This window comes from Juglans microcarpa x Juglans regia, chromosome 1D (genome assembly GCF_004785595.1).
Source record: "Juglans microcarpa x Juglans regia isolate MS1-56 chromosome 1D, Jm3101_v1.0, whole genome shotgun sequence".
Lineage (NCBI taxonomy): Eukaryota > Viridiplantae > Streptophyta > Magnoliopsida > Fagales > Juglandaceae > Juglans > Juglans microcarpa x Juglans regia.
In genome coordinates this window covers 48,199,434-48,213,228 of record NC_054594.1, presented here as the reverse complement: position 1 = coordinate 48,213,228, position 13,795 = coordinate 48,199,434, and the positions used below count along the sequence as shown (strand labels likewise).

The window sequence follows — 13,795 nt, the reverse complement described above, 5'->3', positions numbered from 1 at the left end:
GGTAGATATGGGTTGATCAATATGGTGGGATAAAAGCCAAGAAGGAGAAATATCATTTTCAGGGGAATAATGAGATTGAGAAATGTTTTGAAAATAAAAATTGATTCGTGAAACACAACATCACGAGATATGAAGATTCTGTGATTATCAAGGTCCAACAACTTATATCCTTTAACTCCAAATGATATCCAAGAAAAACACATTTATTTCCTCTAGGATCAAACTTCCTCCGGCTTTGAAACAAAGTAGTGGCAAAACAAAGGCACCCAAACACTCTTAAATGGTTGTAGGAAGGTTTAGTGTCAAAAAGAATTTGGTAGGGACTTTTGTTGTCTAGAAAAGGTGTAGAAGTTCTATTGTCAAATAAGCTGCAGTTAAAATACAAGTATTCCATTACTTGAGAGGAACATTTGACTGAAACTTCAAAGCCCGGGCAACATTCAAAAGGTGTCTATGTTTTCTCTCTACAATCTCATTCTATTGTGGGGTCTCTACACAGCTTCTTTGGTGAATAATACCTTTACTAGCAAAAAAATCTGTCATTTGGAACTCCCCTCCATTGTGACTTCTAAGGATTTTAATTCTAGCCCCAAACTGAGTTTCAACAAGATTATAAAAAGACTCTATACACTACCTAGTTTCAGATTTGGTCTTGAGAAGATACACCCATGTACTTCTAAAGAAGTCATTAACAATGGTAAGGAAAGACTTTGAACCATCATAAGCAATAGTGGAATAAGGCCCCCATATGTCACAGTGTACCAATTCAAACAAATATGATGATTTATGATCACTAAAAGGAAAAGAAAGACGACTTTGTTTTGCAAGAAGACAAACAGAACAAGGCCTTTCATTGTCATGATCAACACTATGTCTAACAATAGGATCATCAATTAACTTCAATCTAGGATTAGAAAGATGGCCTAGACGAAAATGCCAAAGACCAGAGTAAGCTATCTATGACAGCAACAGAAGCAAAAATACTCTTGTAAAAAAACTTTGAAAACTTGTTGGAAAGGGTAGAAGGACCAACATCAGTCTGCAAGAGGTGATAAAGTTCATGCTTAACTTCACCCATCCCAATTGTTGTCTAAGATGTGAGGTCTTGAATGAAACAAACAACACAACATGTGAGTGACTCTATAAGTTTCTTTGCTGATAACAAATTGAAAGTGAAAGAAGGTACACAAAGAACATTTGTCAAGACCAAAGTGTTTGAAATTTGAACAACACCAATGTGTGTTACTGGAACATAATTTCCATTTGGAAACTTAAAAATGTATCGGACCTGTGCAGTCAATGTGGTCAAGAAGGAGGTGCAGCAGACCATGTGATATGTTGCACCTGTGTCAATAATCCATGGAGTGTTAGCAACATTGGAAGGTTGATGGGTATAAATTGATAAACAAGTTGGAATAGCAGAGAGTTTGGAATAATTCGAAGGACCTAATCCTAGTTTGAAAATAGCCTGTACATTGTTGACGGAGTGTGGAGTTTGTGAAGGATCCTTTTGGTGAAGAAGAGCCAACAACTACTGCTATTGCCCCTTGGTTAAAGCCACTTTGGCTTTATCATTTTCCTTTTGATCAACACTCACTAAATTGGCAAAAACTGCAGTGTTCTTTGACTTGGCACGAAGCTTGTGCCCAGGAGAATATCTATGAAGCTTATAACACTTCTCAATTATATGTCCAGTCATATTGTAGTGAGTGCATATCGGTGCTTCAACATTCTCTGTCTTAAAATAATTTTTAAATTAATGTCCCGAAACCTTACAATAAGTACAATAAGGCCTGTTTTGTTTACAATTAGTAGCAGGTTTTGCACAAAATTTGGTATTTACATAATTCCTCTTAGTGAAAAGAGCCATAGAGTCAGATGTGGGGGCTTGAGAAACCATCTGATGTTGCCTCTCTTGCTATTGGACTAAGGAAAACACCTTGTTGACAGGAGGCAGATGATCAAGTAGCATAATCTGATCTCTAACATTACTATACACATCATTTAATCCCATTAAGAGCTGAATCACACAATCTCTCTGATATCGGTCCAAGAAAACCTTCAATTTTCAACAATCACACCTAGGAATAGAATCATACACATGGAGTTCATCCCACAAAGTCCTAATTCTACCGTAATAAACACTGATTGAATCTTGTTCTTGCATCAAACTAGCCAAAGTATTTTTTAATTGAAAAATTCTAGACCATTTTGTTGAGAATACCTGTCTTGTAGCTCCACCCATAACTCCCGTGCATCATTACCGAAAATGAGAGTTGATTTCAGCTGGCTGCTAACTGAGTTTTGGATCCATTAGACAACCAGATCATTGCATTGTTCCCAAGCATCCAGTAGAGGGTCTGGCTTTGAGTCTCTTGAAATCTCCATTGATAAAACCAATCTTGTTCTTGGCCCTAAGAGCTCTACGTATAGCTCTGGACCAAGGAATGCAATTTACAGTGGTCAAGAGATCAGTCACTAAAATGACTGCTGAGTTATCTCCATTATCCAAATGGTAAGGGTTGGTAAGGTCGTTAAAATTTAAGAAGCATGAAGAGGGATTGTTGGTGTCTGAATCTTGCTCTGATACCATGTGGGAAAAAGGAGAAAAGCAGGTGCAACAATAGCAAAGAAAAGAAAGAGGAATATTCTGAGAGAATGCCCTTCTCTTCATAAAACTCACTGACCCTCCAACATTTTACCTCACATCACCCAAAATTGCATAAACTGACTCTTGCACTCAGTAGAGAATATAAGAGAAAAAACAAAACAAGCACATTTTAGATGAAATAACTTACAACTTATTGACAAGATACAAGAATTTCATAAATATTATGTGGGAAAAAGGAGAAAAGCAGGTGCTGCAGCAGCATCAGAGAAAAAAAAGAGGAATATTCTGAGAGAATGCCCTAATTCTTATTGAAGAAGAAAAACCCCAATTAATTATAAAGAAATGAAAAATAGAGTATATCAGCTAAAGGCCTAACAAAAGCTTCTAAGAAAATAACGAAAACACCCTTTGATCTTAGCTATTTACACTTCAACCTAAAAGGACAGAAAAAACAAATACTACCAATAATCTTATTCTAGAATCATCTCTGTACAACAACACGTTTTAATTCTTCATGCTGTAAAACATTCCCTCACATGACTATCTCTGGCTTCCAAATGCTTGATTTGATCTCTTTGTGGGCAAAACCACAACACCATTACTGTAAATTTCATCACAAACGTGTACATCTTCTCCAAGAATGGTCATGTTCTCTAAGCGGGCCTAGTGCCCAACTGTGGAGTGCCATCCAATGATACTACTGAAAATGCAAGCATGCTTCTTGATGCGGACTCCTCGCATTACCGTGCAATGAGAGAGCCTAACTCCTGACTCAACAACACAACCAGGGCCCAATTGCAACATCAGGCCCAATCAGACACCCCTAGCCAATTTTGGAGGTCTCGTCTACTATAACATTCCCCACGATGTGGGAGCCAGAAGCCAACTTTGATGGAGATTTCTTTTTCAATGAGTCTAGGTAGAGTCTGAGCCCTGTAATGTAATCCCTTGACTGTCCAGCATCCATCCAAAATCCTGGTAGCACCATAGCATACAACTTTTTCTATGCTGCAATCTTTGGAAAGACCTCTTTCTCAATTGAAGTAGGCCTTAGTTCAATTCTATCCAAAACTGAGGGGTTCAACAAGTAAATTCCAGAATTGATTTTATTGCCAACAAATAGTTTTGGTTTTTCTACAAATTTCTCAACTTCACCAATAGATTCTTCCACAACTACCACATCATATTTTGATGGTTCATCCACCTACAAAATAAGAAGAAATGATTTTCAGATGTCTTTGTCTCTGTGTTTCACGATGTCTTTAAGAAAATATCAATACAGTATTTAAGTTTTACTTTGGTGACCATTATCGAAGCTCCCCCTCCATGGTATTTGTGGAAGGCAATCATTTCTTTAAGTGGGTATTCACATATAATGTCACTGTTAAGGACAAAAAATGGCTCACCAGAATCATCTATTAGCTTGTCCCTAGCAATAGCAAGAGCAAGAGCACCAACAGTGCCAAGTGGCTCAGTCTCTTGTAAGCATGTGATCTTGATCCCAAGCTTTGTTTCAAAGTCATTCAAGAAGTTCAACATCACCTGCAGAAATAAGGAGTAAGCCCATTAGTAGTCCTCCAAACTTTAGCATAATTAATCTCTTGAGCATCGAATATCCATTCTACGATTGTAGTGACAATCATAATTCATTTCTTCACCACTGCAGCAACAATCATTACCGGATCTAACATAATATGCAAAATTTATTGACGCAGCTTTTTATCAAAATGACAATGAGCTCAAAATATGCACACAATTCATCAAAATACAACTAAGATACGAAGTGAAAACAATCAATGCAAGTAATTCACAACTCAACAGAAATTAAATTCCAAACACACTGTAAAATTAACCAAACTCTCACAAATGAGATGCTCCTCAATCATAAATCTAAAAAATGAAAATCAGAAAAAATGTTTGTCAAACAAAATAGTTCACAGAGAAAGATTGCAATTGACAAATTATACTAAAGAGAGCAATTTTGAGACAAGCTTTTTTCGAAGTTATGGATATAGACGAACATAAATTACTTTCAAAAGAAAGAGAACTCTCACAAAGTTATACTTGATGAAGGATCATTGATTTGTTTGCAAAATCAACGAGCGGCTTAGGGATATTTAGTGTCAATGACCTCAGCCTTGTCTCAAGCCCTCCAACAAGAATAAATGCCTTCAATGTGATATGTCCCTTGCATTTTGCTTTTCCTGTTGATTACACGGTTAGAGTCTTAGCAAAAAGTATGGTACATAATAATAACAAATCCAAATCTTTATATGAATGGTTGATAAATTCCTCCAATCTCCTATATTCATGCAAACAATAAATGCACTCATACAGAATTCTCCATTAGCAATTGTAAATCTAAACAACTATCATCTAAATGGCAAGCAATTTAATAGGTCTGAATTATCATTCATTGAAAAGAGGGTTGAACCGTTTGATACGTCCCATAAAACTTCATTTGCTATTTACCTTAAAGTCCAAAAAACTTGCAAACATTTCAGCGTTGTAAGCATTTGTGTTTCGTCATGCTACTTCCTTCTGAAAATATTAGTTGAACCAATAAACAACAACTTGAATTTCTCGAGATAGGGACAAGATTGGTTTCAAGAATCGCAATTCTCAACTATGGCCTTATTTAGAGTATGACACGAAATGTAAGAACTAACTACAATCGTGTGTCAAACAAACAGAAATCAAAACACAACTTCATATACTGATGTAACAGACAAGAACTTTGACATAACTATTTATTTTCATCGGAAATTTATCTGAAGAATGATAAAAAAAACATAATGGCTAATCTGAGCAGAATTGAAATACTAACTTAAAAAAAATCGTAATTACACAAACAAAATATTTATTACAGTAATAATCATTACCAGATTTGACATAATATGCAAAATTTACTAACACATCTTTTTATCAAAATGACAATGAGCACAAAATATGCACACAATTCATCAAAATACAACTAAAATGCGAAGTGAAAACAATCAATGCAAGTAATTCACAACTCAACAGGAAATCAAATTCCAAACACACTGTAAAATTAACCAAAACCTCACAAATGAGATGCTCCTCAATCATAAATCTCAAAAGCGAAAATCAGGAGAAATGTTTGGCTAACAGAATAGTTCACAGAGAATGCTTGCAACTGACAAATTACACTAAAGAGAGCAATTTGGAGACAAGCTTTTTTCGAAGTTATGGATATAGACAAACATAAATTAGTTTAAGAAGAAAGAGAACTCTATCAAAGTTATACTTGATGAAGGATCATTGGTTTGTTTGCAAAATCAACAAGCGGCTTAAGGACACTCAGTGTCAATGGCCTCGGCCTTGTACCAAGCTCTCCAACAAGAATAAGCACTTTCATTGTGATATGTCCTTTCTTTATACTTTTACTGTTGATTACACGGTCAGAGTCTTAGCAAAAAGTCTGGTACATAATAATAACAAATGCAAATCTTCATATGAATGGTTGATAAATTCCTCCAGACTCCTATATGTATGCAAACAATAAATGCACTTATACAGAATTCTCCATTGGCAACTGTAAATCTAAAATGACAATGAAAGAAATCATAGTTATCTCATAGGACAAAGCTATTGAACCTGAGCTGATAGGTGTTGAATCGAGCTTGACAAATGAATAAGAGGTAGGAAAGAGGAAGGAACACCAATATATTACAAAGCACGTGTCATATGATAAATCCTATTGCTAAAAAAAGTTTGTGAAAATCCATTGAAATGATTTAACAGGTATTGTGAAACCTGAGACAAGTTCCAGCTACGACACAGGCTGGAGCTTATATGCGGACACTTTGTGATCAATTACTCGACACAAGACATGGAATGTAATAAGCATATAATTGCAAAAAATGTTATAATTTAAATGACAAGCAATTTAACAATTCTGAATTATCACTCATTCAACAGAGGGTTGAATCGTTTTATATGTCGCTATTTACCTTAAAGCCCAAAAAACTTGCAAACATTTCAGCGTTGCAAACATTTGTGTTTCGTCATGCTGCTTCCTTCTGAAAATATTAGTTGAACCAATAAAGAACAACTTGAATTTCTCAAGAAAGGGACAAGATTGGTTTCAAGAATCGCAATTCTAAATTATGACATTGTTTAGAGTATGGCATGAAATGTAAGAACAAACTAAACTCGTGTCTAACTACAATCATGTGTCAAATAATCAGAAATCAAAACACAACTCCATATACCGATGTAACAGACAAGAACTTTGACATAACTATTTATTTTCATTGGAAATTTATCTGAAGAATAGTAAAAAAAAACATAGTGGCTAATCCGAGTAGAATTGAAATGCTAACTTAAAAAAAAAAACCATAATTAGACAAACAAAATATTTATTGCAGCAACAATCATTACCAGATCTAACATAATATGCAAAATTTACTAACGCAGCTTTTTATCAAAATGACAATGAGCACAAAATATGCACACAGTTCATCAAAATACAATTAAGATGCGAAGTGAAAACAATCAATGCAAGTAATTCACAACTCAACAGGAAATAAAATATCAAACACACTGTAAAATTAACCAAAACCTCACAAATGAGATGCTTCTAAATCATAAATCTCAAACATGAAAATCAAAATAAATGTTTGTCTAACAAAACAGTTCACAGAGAATGCTTGCAATTGACAAATTATACTAAAGAGAGCAATTTGGAGACAAGAATTTTTCGAAGTTATGGATATAGACAAACACTTTCAGAAGAAGGAGAACTCTCTTAAAGTTATACCTGATGAAAGATCATTGGTTTGTTAGCAAAATCAACAAGCGGCTTAGGGACACTTAGTGACAATGGCCTCAGCCTTGTCCCAAGCCTTTCAATAAGAATAAGTGCCTTCATTAATATATGTCCCTTGCTTTTCCTGTTGATTACAAGGTCAAAGTCTTAGCAAAAAGTCTAGCACAGAATAGTAACAAATGCAAATCTCCATATGAATGGTTGATAAATTCCTCTAGTCTCATATATCCATGCAAACAATAAATGCACTTATATAAAATTCTCCATTGGCAACTATAAGTCTAAAATGACAATGAAAGAAATCGTAGTTATCTCATAGGACAAAGTTGTTGAACCTGAGCTGACATGTGTTGAATCAAGCTTGACAAATGAAAAAAAGGTATAAAAGAGAAAGGAACACAAGTATATTGCAAAACATGTGTCATACGATAAATCCTATTGGTGAAAAAAGTGTGTGAAAATCCATCCAAAAGATTTAGCAGGTAATGTGAAAACCAAGACAAGTTCCAGGTAGGACACAGGTTGGAGTTTACATGAGGACACTTTGTGATCAATTACTAGATACAAGACATGAAATGTAATAAGGATGTAATTGCAAAAATAGCTATCATGTAAATGACAAGCAGTTTAACAGGTCTGAATTATCACTCATTGAATAGAGGGTTGAACCATTGATATGTCTCATAAAACTTCCTTTGCTATTTGCATCAAAGCCCAAAAAAACTTGCAAACATTTCGGCATTGCAAACATTTGTATTTCGTCATTCTACTTGCTTCTAAAAATATTAGTTGAACTAATAAACAACAACTTGAAGTTCTCAAGAAAGGGACAAGATTGGCTTCAAGAATCACAATTTTCAATTATGGCCTTGTTTAGAGTATGACATGAAATGTAATAACTAACTACAATCATGTGTTAATAAACAGAAATCAAAACACACCTTCATATACTGATGTAAGAGACAAGAACTTTGACATAAATATTTATTTTCACTTGAAATTTATATGAAGAATGGGAAAAGACATAGTGGCTAATCCGAGCATAATTTAAATGTTAACTTTACAAAAGTCATAATTAAACAAACAAAATATTGACTGCAACAACAATCATTACCAGATCTGACATAGTATGCAAAATTTACTAACGTAATTTTTTATCAAATTGACAATGAACTCAAAATATGCACACAATTCATCAAAATACAACTAAGATGCGAGGCGAAAACAATCAATGCAAGTAATTCACAACTCAACAGGAAATCAAATTTCAAATACACTGTAAAATTAACCAAAACCTCACAAATGAGATGCTCCTCAATCATAAATCTCAAAAATGAAAATCAGAAGAAATGTTTGTCTAACAAAACAGTTCACAGAGAATTCTTGCAATTGACAAATTATACTAAAGAGAGCAATTTGGAGACAAGCTTTTTTTGAAGTTATGGATATAGGTGAATATAAATTACTTTAAGAGGAAAGAGAACTCTCTCAAAGTTATATCTGATGAAGGATCATTGGTTTGTTAGCAAAATCAACGAGCGGCTTAAGGACACTTAGTGTCAATGACCTCAGCCTTATCCCAAGCCCTCCAACAAGAATAAGTGCCTTCATTGTGATATGTCCCTTGTTTTGCTTGTTGATTACACGGTCAAAGTCTTAGCAAAAAGTCTGGTACATAATTGTAACAAATGACTTCTAGATAATCATGTTCACCCATGATTTTTTACCTACTCTTCAATTGACTTCTATTTTTAATTTGCTAGAAAAATCATGAATCAGTACCTTTTAATCTATATATATATATATATATTAATTATATGTTGCTAAATTGGCTGAAAAGAAAATGAAAAAGAATCAGTACTTTAGACGCTGTCAACAATTGAACGTGGTCTAGGAATAAATTAGAACATGATCAATGCAGTCAGCACGTGCTAGAAGCAATATTAGTTTTTTTTTTTTTTGAATCGTAGTCTCAAAATTTAAACAGCGGATATATATATATATATATTTATATATATATTTTTAAAATCTTTTTTGAATGTGCCTTTTTTGACGAGATTGTAACCTACCTAGCAAACAATTATGGAATATAGAATATTCTTACCAAGAGAAAGAATATTATCGGATATTCTAGTTTGTCCATCTTAAATTAATATTCTAGTTTTTCCATGTTAGGTATATATGTTCCTAGTTGGACCAACTCATGTGGTCGATGATATATATATATATATATATATGTATATATATGTATATATGGATGATCTTTGGTTCTCACCCTTAATTAATTTCTATTCAAAAATGAAATTATCTCGTATTTTCCCTCCTACTTTAATTAACCTAGGCGCCAATCAATGTTATTAATGATGATTGCCATGGTTGTTTTGCTGTTTCTCCGTTTTTTTTTTTCCAGAAAAAATAACACGAGATTTTCGATTGAAGGCCACGCACGTACGTCAATCGGTCTAAAATAATTTGAATAATCATATATCTATATACAAACATTTTTACGATATATTATATAATCAATCAATGTAAATAGTATGTTTTTTTATTTATACAATAGGAAAGATTTTCAAGTGAATGAATCGTCTTTACTTCATGTATTTATAATAATAATGAATCGAAGCGTAATTTAACACGTGATTTTAAAATAATAAACAAAAAATAAATAATTAGCAAACAATTATGGCTAATATCAATGCTGTTTGTTTTCACAATTCTTTTCAATTCATCTCATCTTATCTAATTATTACAATTTTTTAAATTTTCATATAAAATAAAATAAATAATTTAAATTTTTTAAATTTAAAAATAAAAATAATATTAAAATAATTTATTTTAATAATAATTTATTTAATTTTTAATTTTAATTTTAATTTACTTCATCTCACTTGTAAAAACAAACGAGCTAATGTCATTGGAGCCATAATTTATTGGTTAGAAAACGATGACTGGACACTCTGCTCATTAATTCTCTGTTTTTTTTTAATTGACGGGGGATATTGCTCATTGTCAAAAGGTAATTTGCAAGGAAATTTTGCAGTTAGACTCGAGAAGACGATGACTGCACGAGTCACGTTGGTCTTCATTCAACGTCACAAAAGAATGGAAGAAAATTTGTAAATTAAAGGTTCCTCTTATTGAAGGGTACGAGTCACGTTAAAAAAAAAAAAAAAAAGTCTAAACAATTAGCCCTCTATCTGCATCTCTTCTTATTTAAGTGCCCGGAGTTGTACACATAACAATTAGCCCTTGTCAATCATACGCCTGTATTCATGGCACCCTCAATTTCCACTTTCATTGCGGTAGTAGCATGGGCTACCTGTACCTTGTTCTTTGAAAAATATCATGCAGTTGAGTTAGTGGCAACATCTGAATCATCTGCTGCTCTACTACTTGAAATGAATGCTCTGCTTCATACTGGGTGGTGGTTGAGTAATCAAACTGGCAATAACTCAGATCATTGCCAGTGGGACGGTATTGACTGCAATGCACGTGGAAGTGTCATAGCGATTCACAGAACTTACGCCTCTTTAGGAGGTAAGTTGAAACTCAACTTCTCTTCCTTCCCAAATCTAGTCCGTCTTGATCTTGTTGGAAACAAACTTCAGGGGAGCATCCCATTTGAAATAGGTACCCTATCAAAACTCACCCACCTCCATCTGGGCTTCAATAATCTTATAGGTGAAATACCTCCTTCATCTATTGGCAATCTAAAGAACTTGGTTTCCTTGTCCCTCGAGAATAATCTCTTTACTGGTCAAATCCCTTCGTCTATAGGCTGTTTAACTAATTTGAGTTATTTGTCACTCAGTTGGAACCAAATTAATGGTTCCATCCCCATGGAAATAGGAAACTTGAAGTCTTTGAAAAGTCTGCATCTCGCCTCTAACAATCTTACTGGTCCAATCCCCACCAGTCTAGGTGATTGCTATGCCTTGACAGAGTTGTCATTGAGCCGCAACTATTTAGATGGAAGCATTCCCCATCATATCATTGACCTTTATTGGCTACATAGCATTGACCTTAGTCATAATTTTCTCAGTGGCGAGATATCTGTTGAACTTGGGCGTGCAAGCTACTTATCAATCTTGGATTTCAGCTTCAATAAACTTACCGGTAGCATTCCTCCTCATTTCAGTTTTATAAAAGAAGTCAACTTGTCATACAATTCTTTGAAGGGTCAAATTCCAGTTGACTATGGTTGGTATTATGATCGGTATCATACACCAGACACATTAATTGGCAATGAGGATTTATGCGGCCAATCAATGGGTTTCCCTCCTTGCCCTCCAGCTAGGAACAATTCGGTCGGACGCACAGTAAAAATTGTGGTTCCCATCGCCATGTTTATTGGATTCTTTGTTCTTTGGTGCTTTCTCTTGTTACAATGTGTAGTTAAGAAAACTCTACCCGAGTCAACAAAAGCAAAGAATGGAGATTTGTTCTCAATATGGAATTACGACGGCCATATTGCATATGAAGACGTCATTAGAGCAACCGAGGACTTTGACATTAAACATTGTATCGGAACCGGTGGTTATGGTAGTGTTTACAGAGCAGAACTACCTAATGGCAAAGTGGTTGCCTTGAAGAAGCTTCATCGTCTAGAGGCAGAGAATCCCAATTTTGATACGAGTTTCAGGAATGAGGTAAAGGTGTTAACAAAGATTCGACATCGAAACATTATAAAGCTTCACGGATTCTGCTTGCATAAACGCTGCATGTTTTTGATTTATGAGTACATGGAAAAGGGAAGCCTTTTTTGGGTCCTAAACACCCATGTTGAAGCTGTGCAACTGGATTGGCGCAAGAGGATAAACATCATCAAAGGCATAGCAGATGCTTTATTTTATATGCATCATGAATGCATTCCGGTAATTGTTCATCAAGATATATCGAGCAATAATATCCTGTTGAGTTCTAAATTGGAGGCTTTTGTCTCTGACTTCGGCACTGCTAAACTCCTCGATTCTGATTCTTCCAATGAAACATTAATCATTGGCACTTATGGCTATGTTGCCCCAGGTGATTTGTTCTTTTCTTGACTTTATTTATCTTTGTTTTTTTTTTCTTGCTTCTGATTGTTCTTTTAAGAGGATGGAACGAGCCATGGGAGACAAATGGTTTGACAAATACTAATGCTAGTTTTTTTAATGAGCAATGCTACATACAATCCCCAAATTTTGGGGACTACAATGCAAGCCAAATTTTTTTTTTAATTTTTTAAATTACAAAAATATCCCTCTTAAAATGATGCTTTTTCTCATTTAATAAAGGGCCTGCATATACAGTCTCCAAGTGAGGACTGTAAATAGAATTTCTCTTTTTTAATCAAGAGTAATACTACGTACAGTCGTAGAGTGTGCAAGTGCCATGCAGTCGTTTTGAAAAAAAAATAAAGTCCATTATTAAAATATTAATTTTTGTTCATACGAGTCCCGCATTTATTTATTTATTTTCAAGTAATTGCACAACGCTTACACGCTCACTACTACAACTATCATTTCTCATTAATCAAATGCTAATGCTAGTTGGATTACTATGTTTATTATTTTGACCAACCTTTTTAACTCTTCATAAAGAAAAATGTACAAGAAGAAATGAAAGAAAAAAATTTACATTTTAACCATTTGTATAGTTTTTTTTTTTTCTTTTATTGCAGAGTTGGCCTATACCATGATAGTTACTGAAAAATGCGATGTTTATAGCTTTGGAATGGTTGTTCTAGAAATATTAATGGGAAAACATCCAGGAGAATTTCTGAATTCATTATCATCATCACATTCTCAAGACGTCATGCTAAATGAACTATTAGATCATCGTCCACCACCTTTCAATCATCTGGTTGCACATGATATTTTCCTTGTTGCTATGATAGCGTTTGCATGCCTACGCACCAAACCAAAGTCTCGCCCAACAATGAAATGTGTGTTCCGAGAACTTCTTTCTCGCAAGAAGCCAATAGCCAAGCCCTTGCATACAATTTCAATCTGGCAGCTCAGGAATCAGGAAACATATCTTGTTGGAGAGAGTGAAACTCAGTCATGAAATGTTATTGGTGGGTTCAGCATCTTATCATTTGATAAACTTGTATGATAAAATATGTTGGGTTTAAATGTTTCACGCAAGCATTGAATGGTTTGAAAATAAAGTGACGAGTGAAAAGCAATAGACATGTAGTCAACGTGATTCGACTAACTTTTATCTATGTTCTCACTTCTCAGGGCAGCAATCGAGAGAGCCTTCCTCCTCACTAAATTAACAAAAACACGACTACAAATACAAGGTTTATATATAGACCCTCTCTCATATTCAAAACAATGCCTACTGCCCACAAAGCCACAGCTTTGCGCTCTCTTGACTCTGTCATAGCATAGTTAACTACTAGG

At 34.4% G+C, this 13,795-nt stretch overlaps 1 protein-coding gene and 1 pseudogene across 1 annotated transcript; one reads left to right on the top strand and one right to left on the bottom strand.

The window, feature by feature from the left end:
* Positions 1 to 3,143: 3,143 nt before the first annotated feature.
* LOC121248434 lies at positions 3,144 to 9,014 on the bottom strand (annotated as a pseudogene).
* A 1,664-nt stretch (positions 9,015 to 10,678) lies between these two features.
* LOC121248418 (probable leucine-rich repeat receptor-like protein kinase At1g35710) lies at positions 10,679 to 13,454 on the top strand. Its single transcript, XM_041146883.1, has 2 exons — positions 10,679 to 12,431; positions 13,069 to 13,454. The coding sequence occupies exons 1-2, from the start codon at positions 10,679 to 10,681 to the stop codon at positions 13,452 to 13,454; spliced, it is 2,139 nt and encodes a 712-aa protein (XP_041002817.1).
* The last annotated feature ends 341 nt before the right edge of the window (positions 13,455 to 13,795 follow it).